General features: G+C 32.8%; 1 protein-coding gene across 2 annotated transcripts; it reads right to left on the bottom strand.

The window, feature by feature from the left end:
• Nucleotides 1–18055: 18055 nt before the first annotated feature.
• LOC120122135 (formin-like protein 16) lies at nt 18056–18792 on the bottom strand. Of its 2 annotated transcripts, XM_039141366.1 has the most exons (2): nt 18442–18789; nt 18056–18396 (listed from the first exon to the last, which is right to left on the bottom strand). In XM_039141366.1, the coding sequence occupies exons 1-2, from the start codon at nt 18693–18695 to the stop codon at nt 18201–18203; spliced, it is 450 nt and encodes a 149-aa protein (XP_038997297.1). In that variant the 5' UTR covers nt 18696–18789; the 3' UTR covers nt 18056–18200. The 2 variants fall into 2 exon arrangements, with proteins under 2 accessions (XP_038997297.1, XP_038997296.1); XM_039141365.1 differs by having other exon boundaries at nt 18056–18792.
• Between the last annotated feature and the right edge of the window lie 4947 nt (nt 18793–23739).

Here is a 23739-nt window from a genome sequence, read left to right as displayed (position 1 = left end):
AAACAAAAAAAATTGATGGATTTGTCAAATTGCCCATTTTAATTCTTTCATAGTATTTTAGATCATAAATTCTAAACTTACTAAGATTACTTTTTTTTAATATTTTCTTCTAAAAATATCAACATTAAATTTAGAATTAAAAAAAATACTAAAATCATAAAGTTGCCACCACAACTAAAACCTCGTCGGCGGGCGTTAAGTGATAAAGTATTTTCTTGTTGATAGGGTTTTAACAACTAAATTTAAAATGAAATAAAAAGTAAATTTTAGTTATTAAAACAAAATAAAAGTGATAGTTTATGTATTAAACATGTAGTTTATCCAATTTTAAAAAAAATAAAATTTATAATATTTTAAGGAGAAAAATATATTATTAATAAAAAAATAAAATATAAAATATAAAAAATTCAAAAATTTTATAGGTGCGAGCCCTACCCACTTCCCTCAAATCATCTTTGGTCCAAAACCTATGTTAAACGGTGCCGTGTAGGTCAGACCTACCAACTTTTACCTAACAATTTTTGTCTCGCCACAGGGAAATTATTAACGAAACGCTAGTTAAAACATGTTTCCCACAGGAAAATTCCACTCGACAGAACATGGCATGATGTGTCAAAATGCCAAACATGTACTAAATTGAGACCCACAATTGTTGTTAAAACGATGTTGATTGTTCTCCTATCCGTTTCCATTACATTAAATCCTACGGCCAGAATCTCCTCCATCTGTTTGACGCTCATTTCTAGATTATTACATTATTATGATATTCAAAGCATTATAAGAAAATAAAGCTTAAGGTTAAGAAAATAAATTATCGGAAATGTTAATATTTTTTTAATATTTTTAATAAAATATTATTTAAAATATTATTTCTTTCTCCTAAAAATATTAATTTCGCTGCCGTACAACCGAACAACCTATAACATTCATGAATCCTTTTTATATATATATAAAAGAGAAAATAACCCCAGTGACCAAAAATGTCTTATAATATACGATTTTAAGAAGAATCGCAATGCGATAGTACAAATTAGCATTGCGATTTTCCAGAATCGCAACGCGAATATGAAAATCGCAACGCAACATATAAATTCGCAACGCGATTCTGACTATCGCAACGAGTATCCGTAAAATCGCAACGCGTATTCGTAAATCGCAACGACAATACGTAAAATTGCAACGCGTATCTATAAATCGCAACGCGTATCCGTAAATCGCAATGCGAATACGTATTCGCACGTATTCGTATTGCGATTTACGTAATCGCGTTGCGATTTAGTAAATCGCAATGAGATTCTAACTATCACAATACTGAATTTCAAATTTTCAACTCGATTTCTGAATTCGCAACAGGTTTTAATTTCGCAACACAAATGTTTTGGGTATATAACTACGCAGCAGCAGCAACTCATAACCTAAATCCCTAAATCGCAACTCATTCCATCTCCATCTATCACTCTCCGGCGACATCCGTTCCTATATCCAACGACATCCTTCCCCATCCGGCAACAGGTTTTAGTTCGTAGCTCGTTTGTTTAGTAAATTAATTTACAATAATGAAATCATCTAATGTTGATCATGTTTGGATAGATTTGTGTTTTGGAGGGTCAGGGGAAGGTTCATGGTGTTTTACATATATGCCTTTACCCATGAATCTTCAACTAAAACTGTCATTAAAAAAGTTAACTTATAAACTCTAATGTACTTGTTTGCAAATAAATTGAATTTAGAGCCCTAAGTAGATTTAGGCTATCTTATCAGAGAAATTGTAAAGTTTATTTGTTAACCGACAATGAAGATGTTGAACGATTCATTGCTTACATTAGTGTTTCAAGTGATGATGTTACATTGCATGTTGTTAAACCTAGAAGTAGTGAAGTTTGGTCAGTAGGGTAGTAATCAACTAAGTTTTCAACCCCAATTTATGGTGCTCAAAATTTAATGGTTCCACCACAATTTCATCACCAAGCAAATATTGTTTCACCATATTTCCAATACCAAACACAATCACAAAACCCACAACCTTTCCCTAATCCAAATCCCAATCAACTTTCAGCACCAAATTCCGGTTTTCGTATTGACCAGTTAGACGATGATGAGCCAACAGAAAAAATTGTGAGTACTAGTCAGTATTCGAAATTTGATCTTGGTCAATACCCAGACTTTGATCTTGGTCATACTCGGATTTTGATGATTTTTCAGAAGAAGAAACAGACCTGCGTGTAATGATTTTGATATTGGTCATACCCGAATTTTGATTATGAAACAGCCGTTGTCGAGGAAGATGTTGTTGATGATAATGAGGAGGAAGTTACGACTGTAAATGAACATGTTGAACATCCATTCTGTAATTCATAAACATTGAGAAGAAAAAGAAGAAGAAGAAATCCCAAAGAAAAGTCCCCGAAGAAAATACCACAGGAGTATAACTGGAATATGCCAGAATTACTTCAGATACCGGAAGAAGAGTTGGTAAAGATAGCAGTTGATTGTTACACAAAAATTATTCGTATCAAGAAAGATGATTGTTTTGATACAAATGAAGACTTGAAGATAGCTTTGTATACGAAATGTGTGGAAGATGGCTATCAACTAAAAGTTAACAAATCAAGCAAAGATCGTTTCGAAACAAGGTGTATGATTGACAAAAACTGTATGTGGCGTATGATTGCAAAGAGAATAAAAGATTGCGAAATGTTTCAAGTTAGGACTTTTATTGATAAACATACATGTTCAAGAACCCAAGTTTTTCCTCACCATAGACAGGTAAACAAAAAGGTATTGGGTGGTTTTCTGGCTGAGTTAATGTTTTTGAATGGTAGGGTATATCGGGGACATGAAATTATGACTGACATGAATGCTCGGTTCAAGATTAGTATCTCATATTCTCAAGCTTGGAGAGCCAAATGTTATGCCTTGAAATTATTGAGGGGGTCGCCAGAAGCATCGTTTGCCCAACTGCCGGCTTATTGTCACAATTTAAAGTTGAAAAATCTTGGGTCGGTAACTCATATCAAAACAGATAGAGATGGATTTAGGTCCTCTACCAATAATATTAGCTCCTGAGGAATATGTTGTATGGCCTCTCTGCCTAAAAAGCCGGCATACAAAAGTACTAGAAGGCATACTCGGACAACATCGACGTCATTCATTCGAGTAAAACCATCTTTCTTATTAAACAATTTCTTCAGGTCGTCGACGTGTAAGTTCGGCTTCTCTATTGACTCATTAGGAAAAACCCGGGATAACCATGATGGGCGGGTGATATGACGAGTGTACCGGCCTACATCATCGTGTCCGAATCATAGACCAGTGATTAAGCATAACTCCTTCCGCCCAAAACAAGTATACGCCGGTGGAAAATGAAACCATATCTCTTCCTCACCACGTTGTATACTGTCGGTAGATCGCTAGTCATGGTCTGAAGCCACAAATGGGTCAAATTAGCATCTCCACCCGGATGCTGTACTCTCAGCCATGGCCCGAAGCAGGTTTCCTCAAACAAATTTCTTTGTGCAGGTGAAAGCTTCGAAACAATTGTAGTGGCTAGGCTAACTTTATTCCTTAATGTCAATGAAGCCGAAAAAAATTATACAAAAACAATAAACATACCAAGTTAGATATACCAAAAACTACATGAAGATATACCAAAAAATAAACATAAAGTAGTAGTTTATTCTTGAAACTAAAATTTGCAACACTGTTTTTTCTTTTGGTTGAAATGAAAATCGCAACGAGAGAATGACTATCGCAACGCAGAAATGACTATCGCAACGCGAAATGAAAATCGCAACGAGAGAATCGCAACGCGAAATTAAAATCGCAACGAGAGAATCGCAACGCGAAATGAAAATCGCAATGCGATTTTGGTTTCGCGTTGCGATTATCTCGTTGCGATTTTCATTTCACGTTGCGATTCTCTCGTTGCGATTTTGATTTCTCTCGTTGCGATAGTCATTTTCGTGTTGCGATTTTCATTTTCATGTTACGATTTTAAGTTTAGAAACTATTTTTCTTCTGCAAATTGAAACTTTAATGGATTGCATTACTTCAACCAAAAGACAAAACAAAGATAAATACTAACTTCACAGGGTTAAAGACTAAACTTTAGCAGTTTGTATTGGCAGCAATCGAATGAATTTAATAAGAAATCTAAGTGAAATGGTTAATCTATTATTGAAATTACCAGTAAACTTATCATCAATTTCAATATGAAAAACCTAAAATAATGCAAAAATTTCAAAATAAAAATAATTAAAAAAATAACCCTCGGAGGTTGATTTTCCATTTCTGAATGATTGTGAGGGATTTCTGACCGTGAATGGTTGTGAGGGATTTTGTCTGAGATGGGGACGGAAATCTTTGGAAATGGGGACGGATTTCGCCGTAGAGAATGAGAGATGGAGATGGGACTGAGTTGTGATTTTAGGTTTTAGGTTATGAGTTGCGATTACGGGATATACTGTGGACGGTTCAGTGTTCCGATAATTAATATTCGTGTTTGGAATTTGAAAATAAAATACGCGTAGCGATTCTAATGGCGCTTTAAAAATCGCGTTGCGATTTTACGTATTGTCGTTGCGATTTACGGATACGCATTGCGATTTACGTATTCTCGTTGCGATTTACAGATACGCGTTGCGATTTACGTATTCTCGTTGCGATTTACGGATACGCGTTGCGATTTTACGTATTGTCGTTGCGATTTACGGATACGAGTTGCAATTTTACGGATACTCGTTGCGATAGTCAGAATCGCGTTGCGATTTATATGTTCGCGTTGTGATTTTCATATTCGCGTTGTGATTCTGGAAAATCGCAATGCTAATTTGTACTATCGCATTGCGATTCTGGGAACTGATTTGCGATTCTGGAGATCGCGTTGTGATTTTTATTTCGCATTGCGATTTTGTTGGTCATTTTGGCAAATCCAAAAAAAATTGATTAAAATCGTATATTATAAGGCATTTTTGATCACTAAATTATTTTCTCTATATAAAATAACATTTTTGTATGTGTCCTTCCAGATTTAACTTTTTTCCGATGAGGGAAAAAAGCAAACTTATTTAAGCAACCTTCAACGGAATTGAGGATTTTCATTTCCTGAAAAAAATAATAAATCGCTTTTCTATCCATGCTTTTTGCAATAAATTACATTTTTCTTATTCTTTACTTCTTAATTTGTATGTGTCCTTCCAGATTTAACTTTTTTTCCGATGAGGGAAAAAAGCAAACTTATTAAGCAACCTTCAACGGAATTGAGGATTTTCATTTCCTGAAAAAAATAATAAATCGCTTTTCTATCCATGCTTTTTGCAATAAATTACATTTTTCTTATTCTTTACTTCTTAATTATTATATGTAATAATTTAATTCTCTCACTAAGAGTCAGTTTGATAGAACTTTTGAAAAGTGATTTTTAAGAGTATTGTAAAAAATATCTTTTAAAAGTATTATTGAAAAGTGTAATTTAAAATTTGAATATTTAAAATTATTGTTAAAAAGTGAGTTTAAAAATATAAAATTTTTATTATAGACATCATGTTAATATTAAATTATTAAATTAAAATGTAAAATATAACTGAGTGAAGCTCATGCACTAGTAAGGATAAAATTATAATTTGATTCCAAACGCAAAGTTGAAAATGAAAAATATAAAAATCATAGCTTTTGCGGTTGATTTGAAACCATCGTTTGCACTGTGTTTTTTTCATCCGTTTAACATTGATTTTGTGGTCAAAATAAACTTTTCAACTAACAATGCTTTTAGAAAGCCACACCAAACAGGACCTAATTCATATTCAATTAAGTTTCTGTTAAAAAATAAAATTATTAGTCACTTAATTATTTTTTATTATTCTGTTTTGATCATCCAACTATTTTCTTCTCAAAATAATCATTAAACTTAAATTTTGGTTCTCATTTGATCTTCGCCGTTAAAAAATAAACAAAAAATATTATTAATATAATATAAACAATCAACCATGTTAAATATAAACCAACCGTTACAAAATGAATTATTATATTATGAATTTAAAAAATAAATCAAATCAAATTAGAGTTAAACTTTTAATATTGAAAGTCCATATCAATTAATTTTTAATAATTTTTTATTTAAACTATTTATTTAAATCTTATATTTAAACAAATAATCAATTGTTTACATAAAAGTCAATAACATTAAAGTACAAATAACATAATTTCATTAATGCTATGATAAATTTAGCCTTAAGCATACATATATATAATTTAGGTAGTAAACCTGGTTGAGTTTGAGAATTAAAAATGAGATCGAAATGGAACAAAAATTTCGGCTTAATGATAATTTTAAAGGAAAAAATAGTTAAATGTCCAAAACAATAAACCTGTTATAATTTTTTTAAATATAAACCATCAATCTAATATTATATTTTTTTTGTAACATAATTACATGATATATATAAATTAAGTAAAAACTAGTATATTAGAAATTTTAGAATAGAAAAGGATGTCATACGCTTTATTTTCTCTTTAGGTGTACGTCAGCAAGATTAACGAGTCCAAAATTTTCTACTCTATCTTTGTTGTTTCTTCTTTATAGATTTGATTTTGTGTTGAGATTTCATTGGATGTGGAAAATCTTATGTCTGGTGAATTTGGCAGTGATTCTTGGACTAGAGGAAACTCTTTGTGGGGGCAGATGAGCAATCCCTTGAGTTCTTTCCTCCGTCAAATGTCGAGGGTTCGATTTTAGTTAGACCTCCTCGTGCAGTTTTTGAGGAAGACATATTTGAGTAGTGGTATTCTTTAGTGGGCAATTCAATGGCAATGCCCCTAATTTCAGTGTTATGCAGCGAATTGTTAATCTATTATTGGATAAGGATTCTCCTGTGAGTGGTGCAAATATGTATGTTTCTCTTTGTATATGCAACTGCTAGGGATCGGGTATTAGAAATCATTAATATTTACAAAATTAAGCTCACTAAACACTAATATTTACAAGAGAAAGGAAAACAGAAATAAAAAGTTATTCTCTTGTGTTTGATTTCTTGGATAGGTGTTCTAACCCTTCTTCAAGTGTCCTCAACTTGTTTTTATATGTTGGAATGAGTTTGTGGTTGTTTCTAGACTTTGGGGATGATTAAGAGCCGATAGAGATCATTTTTCTGCAAAATAAAATTGTCTAGGACATGGAGTATCGGTACTCCTTTAATGAGTATCAATACTTCCTTTGTTATATTTAAATAAACTAGTCGGTACTAGCTGTTAGGCATGATCAGTATCGATACTAAGATCATGGTATCGATACTCCTTTGGGTATTGATACTACTATGTAAGGTAGTATCGATACTCCTTTGGGTATCGATACCTATTTTGCATTATGGAATTTGAGCAAGCTGATAGTATCGATACTACCTTGAGAGTATCGATACTCCTCTTACATTTGGTATCGATATTACATGAACATTATCGGTATTGTTCATGCAATATCGATACCGTAAGTACAATATCGATACTTTGTACTTTGAAAAGCAGTTTTGTGCTTAAATTCTAGTTAATAAACTTTGAATTATTTTTGAAATCTTTTGAAAACTTTGAACAAATTGAATTAAGCCCAAAAATATTTTACCTTAATTTGTTATATCAAAATATTATAAAACATGGTTCAACAGGTAATATGGTATAAGCAGGGTTGAAGTTACCTCAATACCCCCTTGTTGCTCTGAGTGTGGTATTTTTGGACATGCTGATAAGTGTTGCCCTAAGTTGCGAGAGAAAAAAAGTGTGGAAGCAAAAAGATATTATAGGGGGTCAAGTTGAAGGGATGATATTTCTTCTCCTTATGGTCTTGAACTTGGTTTTTAAGAGCATACGGTGCATCAAGGCATAAAATGTCCTTGAAGCATAGGTACAAGGCACACGACTTTCGTATGCATGGCACACCGTTTGTTCTATATGATATAAATCAAGTGTAAGTTATATTTTATACTCTAAATAATAGTATAGTTATTGAAAGATCAAAATATTCAATATCATTGCACTATCAACTAACAAATAACAATGAGCAACACACAAACTAAATAAAAAAACATAGTTCAAATAGAAGAAATAAAAAGCAAAGTAAACATCATCATCTTAATGTTTTGAATTGCGACACTTAAACAAAAAGCAAAGCAACAAATAACTACATCATTACATCCTCACCCCAAATTATCATCATCATCGTAACCATCGTTATTATTGTCATCTTATTCTTCATCTTCACAAATATGCTATTCTATCTCACCATTGTCATGCATTGGAGTCGAAGTCAAAGTGGGAGACAATCTAGAAATAGAGCTAGAAGATACACCTTTTCCCTTCCTAAATTTGGAGGAATGTGCAAAACTTTTATTTATAATCCTTGATGCTTTAATCAAATAGCTAGGACTGTGTGCTCCGATAACTCTACTAACTTGACTCCATGTCAAGTCATCATTTTTAAACATAAAATCATCTTCATTTTTAGTGTATCTTCCATCTTCCAAGTAATCATTCATTACTTTCATCAACAACTTCCAAGAGAATAAGATCAATGATGTCTTTTTTTTTGGTATCGACATGTCTGTGCACGATTATATTTTGCAAACACCAAATCATTTAATTGGCCTTGTGCTAGTATGTTTCTATTCTTCGTATGAAACTGTAAGAAGCAATAATTATATATGTTATTAAGTAATGAAACAGTAAGTGTTACAACATGTGACAAAAATTATACAAACAAGAGTTTCTTACTAGTTGAAAAACACTCCAATTCCACTCGTAATCGGAGCACTACAAGTGAGACAAAGAACTCTTATAGTAAACTTTTGAAGCTTGGGAGTCTATGCTCCAAATGTAGACCACCACTATGCTATTAAAACAAAAGCCAAACATCATATAAGCTTTAAATAAGTGTATGGTGAATTAAAAAACTTTTAAGTATAATATAATATAATATTATAACTTACTATAACTTTTAAATTTAATACCTGAAGATTTTGGCTTCATTATCCTAATGGCTTTTAGTAAGTCAAAAAGACCTCAAACATTTTGATATATCTCTAATTCTCTAATGATCTTGTTTAAAACTAAAGGTAAACTATGCCAGTAGTCCCCTTTGTTTTTGCTCTGATCGACTTTGATAACCAGTTTTTTAATTAAATGCGCTTGGTCCCTTATGTTATCGATTCGTCTGGCTCATGTCCCTCAACCGTTAACTTCCGTTAACCCATTAACAGAAGTATGAGTTGGCAATTAAAAAAACACGTGAGTAAGTTGTCATGTGGATGTCTTTTTCTTCTTCTCTATCTTCTTCTTTTTCTTCAAAATAATGGAGTCTATGGTATAGTATTTTATTATTGACATTATAAAACATTCTTAATTACCTTTTACCTCATTCCCTAGCCTTTCCACTACCTCCCAAATTTCACCACCTTATTATCCATGTTTTCCCTTTATCTCTTGCCCCTCGATTCTGCCACCGCTCTCTTCGATGGCCTCCCCACCCCTCTATTTGCCCTTCCTCTTTCTCCGGAGCTTGTTGGGAACTTGCATTATCCCATAAGCCCAAATTAACAATGTTCCCATCCACAGCCAATTGGTACTGAAATTATCAAACACAGTTGGTATATAATCCTGGAAAGGAAAAAAAAAACTTTAATCCCTATCCTGAAGTTTCAAAAACCCCGGGAGTTAAGTGAGAATGAAAGTGAGGTAAGTGTTTTAAGAAAATAGGGGTAACTTACGTTTGGTAACTCTATGAATACAATGTGTAACACCCTTTCGACATCATTTTCCTTGCAGTCAATGCTGATGTCACATTGGATGGTAATTTCACTTTTCACTGATTACTATGATTTTTGAGCCTTCAACATCCTTCAAAATTAATCGTTTCTTGCGAAAAATCAACCCATCCATGATGTAGAGATAACCAATCCATGCCCAATATAATTTCAAACTCATCAAAAGAAATTCCATCAAGTTTGCTGGGAACACAACCCTTTGAATCTTTATTTGCATTTTCTACATACCTACGTTACTCTTGCACTATGACCCATAGGGTTTACCGCTATCATCTCACTAAAGATTGGTTCTAAAGGAATTCCTCTATATCTAATCAACTTTGTACTAATATAAGAGTGCGTAGAACCAGGGTCAACAAAAAAAATGCAGGTTCATCAAAAAGATGAAATGTACCTGTTAAAATCTATGGGTCATCCTGATCCTCATTAGTCTTAATATTATAAATTCTGGCTACTCCCCAAGTCTCTTGTCATAGAATTTACTCAGATTGTCCTCTGGATTTACCTCTTTCTCTTCTTCTATTAGATGTTGTTACTGATCTCTCAGTTTGCATTGAATTATCCCCGTGTCTCTTAGGACAATTTCGAGCATAGTGACCAGTTTAACCACATTGGAAACAAGATCCATTGAGAAATCTATATACTCCACGGTGAAATTTACCACACGTCTGACATGGAGTAATTTTTTCTCCATATGCTCTACCCAAACTAGTAGCAAAATACTGTGATTGCTTATTTTTCTGCGAAGCTGCAGCAAAACCATCTTTATTATTGTATCAGGAACTCAAACCCTTGCCTCTCTTAGCACGATAAGAAGTTGAGGATGTTCCAACTCTTTTTCCTGTCTGCATACCCTAACCTGCTGCTAGAGTCTCCTCTTGAGCTCTTTCAATGGCCTTAGATTAGTTTATAGCTTATTACAGGCTAGGCAAGTTTAAAGTCAACATCATCTCTTTCAAATTAGGCTTCAAACCTTCGGTGAACAAATCACGTCGATCTTTGTCATTGGGAACTACCTCAATAGCAAAACGACTCAGCTTGTTATACTTAGCCTCGTGCTCATGTACTGCCCGATCACCTTGTTTTAGATTAAGAAACTTTAGCAGCATTGCCCGCCTAAATTCTCATCGATGTACTTGTTCTTAAATTCATCTTGAAAGAACTGCCAGGTCACTTGCTCAGGTGGTGCATACATCGTAGTATTTGTCTACCACACTTGAGCTAATCCTTGAAGTAAAGATACAAATCCGCAGTTTTTCAGAATCTGAGCGGTGAATACTTTCCAGCATCACCTTGATGTCGTTTAACCATACATCAACATCTATAGGACCTTCATCCTCTTTTCCCCGGAACTCAGGAGCTCCCAAACTTTTCAGCTCTTTTAGAATCAACATCCGTGGTACTAGAGGAGTATTGGGGGGGAGGAGGAGGTTGAAATCAAGTCAAAATTACATCGAGAGCCTGCATAAAAGCTCCAAACTTTGGCACTAGCATACTCTGATGTACCAGTGCACTAGCGTTTTCAGACTGGATCTGATGCTCACTATTAGCTTCATTACTCTCGCAACCCGACCATTCTCTAACTTCTTGATCAGTCGCTCTCCACGAATTCGTTCCGACATCTAGTAGAACATACATAATGATAACATTCAAGTTAGTAAGGAGTGACATCAATCATATTCTAATTGCACCATATCATTAACCTTGACATCTTAGTGGCATGTAAACCATTTTAAAGTAAAATACTCTCGGTTTCGGTCGAGAATCGATTAAACCTGCAGCTCTGATACCAATAAATGTAACACCCATTTCCCGTATATGTTTCCGTACACAACTCACAAGTGTCACATGACTTTTAAAAACATTTCCTTATTTGTAAACCCATAAAATTTTGCTTCTATAAATAAAACATTTTAATATAATAATAAAACATTCGTTAACTTCAACATGTAAAATAGTCCTAAAGTTATAACATATTAAATATTACAATCATCATAAGTCAAATACATTCCAGAACACTTTCATAGGTGTATTACATGGCATCTAATAATATCTAAAGTAGACATATTTGTCATACAGTTATTGATAAGGCAACCTTGGATTGATGATATCAGCTGCACTCTTTACTCCGCTCGTACTAATACCTACGTGTGAAACCAACACAAGCTAAGTTTTCACTTAGTGAGGCATAATAATACAAATGAGGTATAACCTAAACATAAGTATATCATAAACTATCAAAATACGAATTTAAATTGTATAAATCATAATAATACATAAATTGGCTTGGTATACCAAGTTCACTCCCATAACCTGCAAAACAATATTTAGTTTGCCCAACATACCTACAATTCAGTATATTTCCATATAATTCTTTATTTACCCAATGTATGTTGAATGAGAATGCAAGGTACATGCTTTGCACCTAAGTGCCGAAATGGAAATTCACAAACTTATTATAAATTCCATGATGCACATAGTGTCGAAAGTACATATAGTACTGAAACGAAAATACAACATATGTATTAAACAAAATCGATCGATAACCTTCATACACAAATGTATGTCAAAATGGTAATTCACAAACTCATTATGAATACCATGGTTGCACATCTAGTGCCGAAAGTACACATAGTACTGATACGAAAATGCAACATATGCATTAAATAAAATCAATTGATAACCATCATATACATTGTATATCGAAATGCACTTATGACTCTCAATGCAGATGCAATGGGCCTTTAAGTCCAATTCACAAATTAAACATTTATTTCTGAAACATCAATAACTATTAAAAACCATATAAAAGTTCATTCATTCATTTTAGAGCAATTCATACTCTAAAATTAGTCATAAAATCATTTCCATAACCATTATGAAATTATATCAAAATACTATAAATCATACTTTTTTCAAAACATTTAAGGTTGGCTCATCGCAGGTCATCCTCATCTCATATAAGTAAATAAAAATGCACTCACCTGGTATGCCTTATTATTATGGCTTAATGATGTCCGACTATTATGCTACTTTATCTTTGTCTTTCTGTTTGCTTGACTCAAGAGCTTGATTACGATCTACACAAGCATCCATAATCATACATACAAATATGATGTTAGTATACTTACTAACACTTATCCAAATTAATAATACTCAAAAGTACCATAAATTTCGAATTCTATTAAAATTCATCCTAACTTAACATTTCATACTGAATAGTATTAGTACCCATCCTACAGTATTGATACTTTCTTTTATGGTAACGATACCCACTTCGGTATCGATACCATTCTAGCATTCTGTAATTTCATTTTTTATTACGGTATCGACACCTTCCTCTTTGTATCAATACATACACCTCAATATCGATACTTCTTTAAATCGGTATCGATATTGTTCATCTAAATCCTCTAATAAAAACCTTATAGTATCAGTATTGTTCTTCCAGTACTGATACCCTTACCTAGATTTTACCTTTTTTACTTCGAATTTTACACAAATTTCACCTAAATCTCTTACTCTTATCTCCAACCATACCATTAAACTCACTATCACTTATCCAATCTATCTTACATCCAAAAATCCTTATAACATCCAAAATCTCCAAAGAACACTCAAAACTAAGAATCACAACAAAATTTCAAACATGTTTTCAATCACTTCTAAGGATCCAAATATGTTATTTACATCTTTGAAAAGGAAAAATGCTTTTAAACTCCAATAATTGATCATATTTCATCAAATCATTTAAAACCCCATTTTACTGAATCATTAATTTCTTAGTTTTATTCACTCTTAAGCATTCCTTAGCTTTTATATCACTTATGGCTTTAAAATCAACCCAAAAAATGAAAGGAAAAGCCAACTTGAAGAAATCTTACCTTTGCTATGGAGGTACAAGGATGAGAAGAAGAAGAGTTTTTAGCTTTATGATTTTTCTCATATTTATCCCTTAATAAATATCTCTAACAAAAAATAATACTAATTTCATTTCCTTCTAAAAGACTATAATGTCCCTATGTTCTTCCACTCTTAATAATAAGTCTTAAACATAATTTCCCAAATAAATCCTTGTACTTTTAAATTTATTCAACTTAACCCACCAAATTTTAAATCCTTTCACTATAATCACTGACCCGATATTTGGGGCATGAAAAACATTGTGGATCTTGTCTATATTGGGAGGCAAAGCTAACTAATAAGCTACTGGTCTGACCATTTTTAAAATCTCATAAGGTCCAATAAATCTCATACTCAGCTTTCCTTTACGCCCAAACCATAATACTTTCTTCCAAGGTGATACTTTCAAAAATACCTTATCTGCCACTTGATATCCAATCTCTTTTCTCTTTAGATCAAAATAAGACTTTTTTCGATCGGAAGCTATCTTAATATTATCTTGGATAACTTTCACTTTATCTTCCATTTTTTTTATTAAATCCGGGTCAACTAGATTTCGATCTTTTAGCTTAAACCAATTCAATGGTGTTCGACATTTCCTCCCATACAAGGCTTCAAACAGAGCCATCTTAATACTCGATTGGTAATTGTTATTATAGGAAAATTCTTCTAAAGACAAATATCTTTCCCATGATCCTTTGAACTTAAACACTCATGCCCTCATCATATCCTCCAATACATTAATAGTTCACTCTGACTGACTATCTGTCTGCAGATGAAAAGTCGTACTGAAATTCAATCGAGTATCAATGCCTCGTGTAAAAAATTCTAGAATCTTGAAGTAAACCTTGGATCTCGATCGGATACGATCAATATAGGTACTCAATGAAACCAAACTATCTTTTTTTTATACAACTCTGCATATTTATCCATCGAGTAATCCATCCGAGATGGAATAAAGTGAGCTATCTTGGTCAATCTATCCACAATTACCCATATTAAGTCATTTTTACTGGGTGACTAAGGTAGCCCGAAAACAAAATCCATAGTTACTCGTTCCCACTTCCATTCAGGAATGGATATCGTTGCAGCAATCTGGAAGGCACTTTATGTTCAGCTTTCACTTGCTGACACGTCAGGCATTTTACAACAAACACTTATATAACTCTTTTTATGCCAGACCACCAATAACGACTCTTTATATCCTAATACAACTTATTCCCGCCTGGATGTGTCATCAAAGGACTATAGTGTGCCTCAGAGAGAATATCTTTCCTTAGTTATTCATTATCTGGAATGCAAAGTCTTCCACGATAATATAAACATACATCAGTCCTGATTTCGAAGTCTTTGGTCTCACCTTTTTCTACTTGTGCAATTCTTGCCAAACATTTTCCATCTTGTCTTTGCAACTCTTTTATCCGATCCAACAACATCGGCTATAACTTAAGCTCAGTAATCAAGGTGACATTTCCTTTAACGACATATGTGCATCCAAAGCCCATAAAGCTACAAAAGTCTTTCGGCTAAGTGCATCAGCTATCACATTAGCCTTCCCTGGATGATAATCGATGATCACATTATAATCTTTTAAAAGCTCGATCCATCTTCTCTGCCTCAAGTTTAGTTCTTTTTGAGTCAACAAGTAATTTAGACTTTTGTGATATGTATAAATATGACACCGCTCGCCGTACAGATAATGATGTCAAATCTTCAAAGCAAACACGACCGCTGTTAATTCTAAGTCACGTGTTGGGTAATTTCTCTCGTGGGTTTTTAGTTGTCTCGAGGCATAAGCCACAACTTTCCCTTCTTGCATAACCACACATCCCAACCCATTTTGAGATGCATAACTAAAAACTACATAGTCTTTACTCGACTCAGGTTGTACGAGCACTGGTGCCTCTATTACAATCCTCTTATTTCACCTATTCAACACTTAAATATCTCTAAAAGAAATTAATATTAAATTCATTTCCTTCTAAAAGACTATAATGCCCCTCCATTATTTCATTCTTAATAATAAGTCTTAAACACAATTTCCTAAATCAATCCTTGTACTTTTCAATTTATTCAACTTAACCCACCAAATTTTAAATCTTTTCACTATAAACACTAACTTGATATTTGGGGTATTACACAATGCTTTGCTTCAGGTTAGGGATTTCTCTTTATTGTTGGTTGGGGTTACTTTCTTCTTAAATATTTTTTCAAAACTAATATTATTGTCTAACCATAAAATATGTTACAAGCAATTGTTTTTCAAATAGTTTTGTATCTTGAAACAAATATATTATAAATTAAATCTATTCATAAATTAAGTTGATTTTATATTTGATATAAATATATTTTATATTTATTCAATATTAGTATGATTTAAAATACGAGATATAAATTTTATCTAAAACATATATTTATAAATGAGTAATGACTTGTTATTTTTATTTTTTAAAAATATTTATGGTATTTTTACTTAATATTTAATATTTTTATTAAAATTTAAGTACAAAAAACTTAATATATTATTAATTATTATAAATTAAATTTATGAGTCAAATAAAAAATATGTGATATAAATGAATTTTTATATATTACAAATTTAGAAAATAATTAGGTGATCAAAATAAAATCGTGAGACTAGTAGAGTGGAGCGAACCAAGCGATCTTTGTGGTAAAGACATTATTGTTATTCCTTGAGGCCCCGAGTTCAAACACAATGAATGTTGGGGTGTGAGCATTCAATATCAATTAGTTAACAGTTATCTTTGAACATATACTATTTTGTACTTACCTCATATTAATAAAAAAAAAGAGTAGTAGAATAACTAAATATGTAGTTTTTTTTTACGAAATTAACGAAATGAGGCAAATAAAGTAATTATTTCAACTTCAAAAGACAAATGGTCCTGAAAAACATTTTAGAAGACAACTCAATACAAAAAACCATAATTTAGGGAGTAATAGTAAGCCAAACTAAAATACATATATGAATGGACGAACGTAAGATTTTATATTTGAGGAACTTTTAAAATTTTAAAAAGAGATAAATTTATAAAATTTCAAGAGACAAAAATAAATATTTTTTATAAAAATTACATTAAAAAATATAAAATATATGATAATTTCAGGGAACATATATTTATTTTGTAAAAAAATATATTTATGAATAAATGTTACCTATATTTACGTATACACGTGTGTTTGCATTGTAGACGTTTGAAAATTTACTTGCCTTATCTAATGGACGTGTCAATTAGGATCTACTTGATTTTAAATATTATTTATTTATTAATTAAAATTCATTTAAAAATGTAAATATTAATAACAATTTTTTAAATGTTAAATAAATACTAAATTTAAGCTTACCGATTAGATGAAAATCAAAATTAATAAAAAGTATAAATTTCTTTTAGATCGAAACATAAATACCGATGGAATATTAACTTAATTAATATTATTATTTCTATAATATTGAAAATAACTTAATTTTATTATTAAAAATACATAATTTTAGCCATAAAAAAATTACACGTCGAACTTTCATAATCTATACCACAATTCCCACTCAAATGTTTTTAATAAGAAAACTATAAAATAATAAATGGATAAAGTACAAAAATGATCCCTTGAATATAAGATTTTATTTTATTAAATCTCTTGACTATTAAAAGTTACAAAATGGTCTCTTAGTTTCGACAGTTGCTTTGTTGAGTCATTCGATTATTAAAAGTTATAAAATGGTCACTGGACTATTTATTATATTCTAAATTCATCCTTTTTTATTAAAAAAATAATGGTCGTCTAAGCTAGACGTTAACCTATTGATTGAGATGTGCTAGTCATTCCATATTATAAGATCAGATTATATCATATCTCAATCATCAGATTAACGTACAGTTTAGACTATTGTCAAATTTTTAACGAAAAAGAATAAGCTTGGAACATAATAAATTGTCGAGTGATCATTTTATAACTTTTAATAGTTAAGTGACTCAACAAAGTAACTCCCTATAACCACATGACCGTTTTATTTTTTTAATAGTTAAAGACTTAATAAAATAATATTCTATAATTGAATGATCATTTATATATTTTACTCATAATAAATAAATACTAACATTAAAGACTTAAAGTGATGCACCTTCTTGAACATCTCTACCAAATAAATTCATTTTTCAAAGTTCAAACCCAGAAATCACCATAACATTATTATTCTCTCTCACACACACAACATACACACATATATTTTGAAGAAAATTTAAAAAAAATCGAAAATCAGAAAAATAAGTAAAGTGACTAAAGTGTTGTCGTTGTTATTATTTGATAAACAACTTATTATTGAACAATATCAATAGATACAGCAAGTATAGGAACTAGTAAGTTCCTAATAACTTTCTTTCCGAAAAAAAAATTCTTGTCCTAAAAGAAAATAATAAATTATACTTACTGTATCCAAATTATTGCACAAGATCCGAGGAGCCATCCGAATCCAAATCAGTATACCCCCGTACAAAATGCCAGTATGAATCCAGAAACCAGAGCCAATAACCCCACTTCCAAATTCCTGCTCGCACCACCAAAATTTTGCTGGATAGGGTACAGCTCCCCTGGTGGACCAGTTGTGTATACATAGGGTGGAGTAGGTCCAGCCGGACAGCAACTGGACGGCGGCTTTTTCGGTGACGGTGGCTTTTTCGGTGACGGTGGCGGATACTGCACAGGTGGTGATGGTGGAGGATAAAACACCAGTGGTGACGGCGGTGGAGGACATGCCGGAGGTGGTGGAGACGGTGGAGGTGGGGAAGGCGGTGGAGGACTTTGTGTACATGATGGGGTACACTTGATGCCTTGATCGTCACTTGGTGGTGCTGCGTTCCCATCGAGCTCCCTTGATTCCAAGCCGTTGGTGGAGTATGCAACGGTGGTGATTACGAAGAATATTGCCAGGGCTGTTACCGGCAGATTGAACCAGTTTGCTTTCATCAACATAGCAGCGAATCGATCCGATAGACAGAAGATCAGATGAGAAGGAAGTTTGTAAAAGATGAAGTGCTTGTGGTTGATGGTACTAATGATGTTATTAGGTAAATGAAAGACTGAGAGGACGAAATGTGAAATTGGGATATAAAAGCAAAGGATTCCATAGTGCAAAATTATGGAGTTAATTGAGACGTGTCTCTTAAGGGCTCTCTATTATTATTATTTATTATTTTCTACTATGCGAATTCCATTACATATAGGACGGTCCAAAAAGTATAGGGTCCCCCACAGGCCACAATCCTTTCTAACTAATATGGTAGTCTGAAGGAAGAACATCACCTTATAATAAAGTAGCCGAATATTAGTTTAACTGATATTGGTAAAGATTTAAAAGGAAAAATAAGTTTTTAATGTCTAATGACTCCTTTACCGACAATGTGTTGAATACTTTTGTGCAACAAACCTGCAAATAGTGAGAATTATACATTCATTATTTTATAAATAAATAACATGAACTCAATTTGGAGTGGTCCATGTGGAGCACACATGATTCGTGTTTTTGAAAGTGAAGTCTAATAATTGAAGGTTTGATAAATGCCTATGAGGACGCCAATCAAATCAATAAATTGAAATTAAGAAAGTGCAACCTATCAACACCACAAAACAATTTGCATGAAATATTATGAGCATATATGCAGTGGGCAAGAAACTAATTGTTTGGGCAGGAATTGCATATAAAATTTTGAAGTTGTATGACTTTTTTTTAATATTCTAGGAATTATAAGGAATATGTTCATAATCTTTTTTTTTTACTATTTACAACGTACACATCCTGCAGATGTAACTGTCAAATCCAAAATTTCTAGAAAGAATAACACTCTCTTCCACCTTATATGATTTAATTTATCTTTAAGAGAGGAAAGTATTTCTTTTATTCATTGTCAAGATGAATATGTACATATTAAGGTCACAAATAGTACACATAGTGGGTGAGAATGGGTATCATAAGTGGAATATAGTCTTAATTCAATTGCAATAGCTTAATTTGCGTCAACAAATTATTGTGTTAATTATATATAGTTAGGAATGCAAAATGAAAACATTATCCGTAATAATAATAATAATAATAATAATAATAATAAAATAAATCTAATATAATTATTTTTAGGCATTTACTGTCTTAAAAGTAATTTTATCTAGATTGATATAATTCTAAAAATCAGATGCTGCACTCAAGATTTATATAGTCTTTCAAATTTTTACCACATAAAATAAGAATGTAAAACTATTATAGTATTGCTCTTTTGTGAAATTAAAGGATGGTGTTGGGGCTCTAAAGATCAATCGAAATATTACTAAGAGAGTGTGAATTGGTCTTTTGAAAAATTTGGGTATGGAGGAGAAAGGACAAGAAAATTTGCACAAAGATTTAAAGTGGTTCAACTTCCTCAATGAAATCTACATCCATTATCTTAGCTGCACACTAAGTGTAATACCCTAATTTTATCCGGGCAATTTAATTAATTTGAAGATGCTTGAGAATTAATTTGGAGGTTTTGTGTTCGAGGATGAATTAATTCAAGTGATAAATCATGGGCATTTGCGTTTGAAAGCTTGAAGTGCTTAATTGGATTGATCGTATATGTTTCATTTTGGAGATTGAGAGGCAAATTAAAATTCAACCCCGAATTAATCATCTAGAGTCCATCTCACAAGCTCAAACCAAATTACAAAATAATAGATCCAATTACAAAGCCCAACAGTAATTACATTCAAACCCAGGCTTCAAGATAAGACCCGGTTTTGGCAGCTAGCTCCCACTTGAAGGCTTTGTTATGCTCCACGTCACTCGGTCACCAGTTGTGCAGATCAAACAGCAGTCTTGAGCACCACTCCCAACAGCAGCCCCTGTCGACCACCCGTGAATCCACAACAGGAGACCCATGCATTGCAGCAGCCCCATGCTGCCCACGTTAAGACCCTGTGCCCATGCTCCAATGTAGCACCCCAACCGAGAAAACACACTGCTCCACAACACTATGCCCGAGCAGACAGGCTCAACTCCCCATCTTATTTTCCATGCTAGCCCGTGCTTGAGACGACGCCCTGCAGACACACGAAAAGAGGAGAACTGAACCAAGCAGGGGATATAACCATTTTTCAACAACGAACAAGGGGGGGGGCTCTCGGTTGAGGAAGCAAAAACCAACACAAAAATTCACCAACAGACATAAAACAAAGTAGCCCTTCGAAATAGAAATCATCAACAACAGGGGGACAAAAAAAAGGGACAGACACGAGAGAGCTAGAAAAGAAACAAACACAGAGGAAGGAGGGGGTTCTCGGCTAGCAATCAATAACAGAGGGGGCAGTTGAGCAAAAATCCATCAAAGAAATGAATAACCGAAGCAAAATAGGGGACGTAGGTCATTTTGTACGGTTCCCTCAACTCTTCAAGGAAAGATAACCTTTGTAACAGCACTCTCATTTGATGATTGTATTAAAAAAAGAGAAAGCAATAGAAAAAATTTAAATCTGAGGTATCTCAACTTTTCCTTTGGTTTTTTTTTACATGCATTTTTTTAAATCTAAAAAAGAAACTAAGGAAACAGGAAGATGAGTGTTTGATTACCGTGAGTTGGAGTCGTTAGTCAAGGCTAGGGCTGTCGGGGGTCGCGTCCTTAGGCAAACCAAGTGCTTGCATGTAGGTTTCGGAGTCGGTCTCTAGGTTTTAGGAGATAAAACAGGGGGATTCGAGGGGCTTAAGTTTAGATTTTGCTTGCGTCGTTGTTGATGGTTGGTTGGCCATGGAGGCTCTAGTTTAGTTGGGGGATATAAAAGGAGAGATGGAGAGTTGAGAGTGAGGGAGAGAACGGCGCTGGGGAGTGTTAGGTTTAGAAAATAAGTTAGGGCTTAAAGTTTTACCCTAATATTACACATATTAAGACACCAAAACGGCGTCGTTGGATGCCCCCCAAAACGGCAGCGTATCGATCAGCTGGGGGAAACTGCGCGTTTTAGGAGTAATGGTGTAATAGCTATTTAGGCCATTGTAACTTCGCTCCGTTCTGTATTGCTCCCTGTACTGAACTTTATTATCTTTTGATTTTGCCTCATCATTTTTAGTTTGTTACATTTTGGTCCAGTATCATATTATGGCTATTTTAGCGTTGTTTTTACTTTGGACGTGTATTTTTAAAAGTTTTTATTTTGGTCATTGCTTCGAGTTTCTGTGGTGTTTTGATATGGTTCTTAAGTTTATGCGTATCCTATTTTGGTCCCAAATGTTATCTTATTAAACTTTTACTGTTTAGATGTTCGACCTTTACATTCTTTGCATTTTTCTTTTGGTTCTATGTATGTTTAATGTTTATTATAATTTTAATCCTTCAAGATGGTGATTTGTTTTATTTTAGCTGCGTCGTTTATTTTTGTATATTATTGGTGTTTTAGTTTTTAGTCTATTTGTAATTAAGTTTGTAAAGTTTTATTTAATATTATTTAGTCCTCGTTTTAGTAAACATGATTATTATCTTAAACTTATAATATGTTGTGTTTTTATTTGTTATAGTCATATTTGTTCTTTAAATATTATTATGAACATAGTATGTAATTTTTAGTTATAAAATATGTATATAATTTTTATATTAAAGTGTTGCATTGTTGGAATATTTTGTATATATTTTTTGCTAATTGGATGATTATATCTGATAATTTTTAAAGCATGTTAGCCTCATTTTCTTGACCTAACCTAATCACATAATTGGATTAAGGGTAATACTCTTTTAATTTAAAACTATTGAAACGACTTCTCTTAACTTACTAGAGGGTTGTTTTGACGATTTTAAATTAAAAGTGTATCCCAACAGTGTCACCAAAAGAATTGATTAATCATTTTAAAATTTAGGAATGAAAGAAAAAGAAATATTCGACTATTTAAATTATTTGAGAAAAGATCGTTAGAACTCACCTAAAGATCTGGTCTCGATATTTTTAAATAATCGAATATCCTTTATCTTTCTAATGACTTGGTAATTTTTAAATTAACATATTTTGTTGCTTTTCAATGTTACAAATTTTCATTTTTGTTGTTTAAAGGGATCATAAATCAAATTAAATTCGAACTTGTGAAATTCGTTGCAAAGACAATAATTAATCGACGAGGTACCGATTTAGGGCGCTGTGGGGGTGCTAATCCTTCTCCACGCGTAACCGACTCCCGAACCCATATTTGGGTAACATAGACCGCAAATTTGTTGTTTTAATTAAAATTAATTTTTATTTAAAATGACAATATTTTTGGGTGCCCAATCACACCCTAATCAAGGATTGGTGGCGACTCCTCGAACCATATGTTTTTATCGTAAAGGGATTTCCAAATTTTCGAAACGAGAGGTTTTCTAAAAATCACATTGTTTTTAATTAAAAATTCAATTGAAAAGAGAATAATTAAAAATGACGTGTTTTCCAAATCTCGCTCCCCGCGTTGAAAATCGTTTCGACAGCTTGGCGACTCCGCTGGGGACTTTTTTTTTAGAGAGTCAGGCCGATCGTCGATTAATTAATTGTCTTTGCAAACGAAATTTATAAGTTTGCTTTAATTTGGTCTTTGATCCCTTGTTTGTTTGAATTGTTTTATTTACATCTTAATTTATAATTTGGTGAATGAATAAATAGTTGTACTAACGTGTGATCTACATGTTTCAATTTTCTAACCTTTAGTTTGTTGAGTTTCTTGGATCGAGGCAAAGGATTATGAGTTTACCCACTGTTGCTAAACCTTCAATATTCAGAGCCTTCTAACTGTGCTCTGTCCCATTAAGTAGGGGTGAAAGCTACGCTTACGTGAGAAAAATTATTTTTCTCCGCACGGGCTTTAGCTAGTAACCTCTGGGGTATATACCTTATGTCTACGAGAAAACATTGAGTTTCCTCGCATGGATATGGGGATATGTATCCTCTCGAATTGAACTTGATTTGTTTTAAGCCTATAATGGGTGAGAATCGAGGGTCTGGCAAGCCCAAGGGGGCACCAGCAAAGGACAATTCGAGG

The sequence above is a fragment of the Hibiscus syriacus genome, unplaced genomic scaffold, assembly GCF_006381635.1.
Source record: "Hibiscus syriacus cultivar Baekdansim isolate YM2019G1 unplaced genomic scaffold, ASM638163v2 tig00110384_pilon, whole genome shotgun sequence".
NCBI lineage: Eukaryota > Viridiplantae > Streptophyta > Magnoliopsida > Malvales > Malvaceae > Hibiscus > Hibiscus syriacus.
Note: the sequence above shows the minus strand (reverse complement) of the source record. Positions and strands in the feature narration are given on the sequence as shown.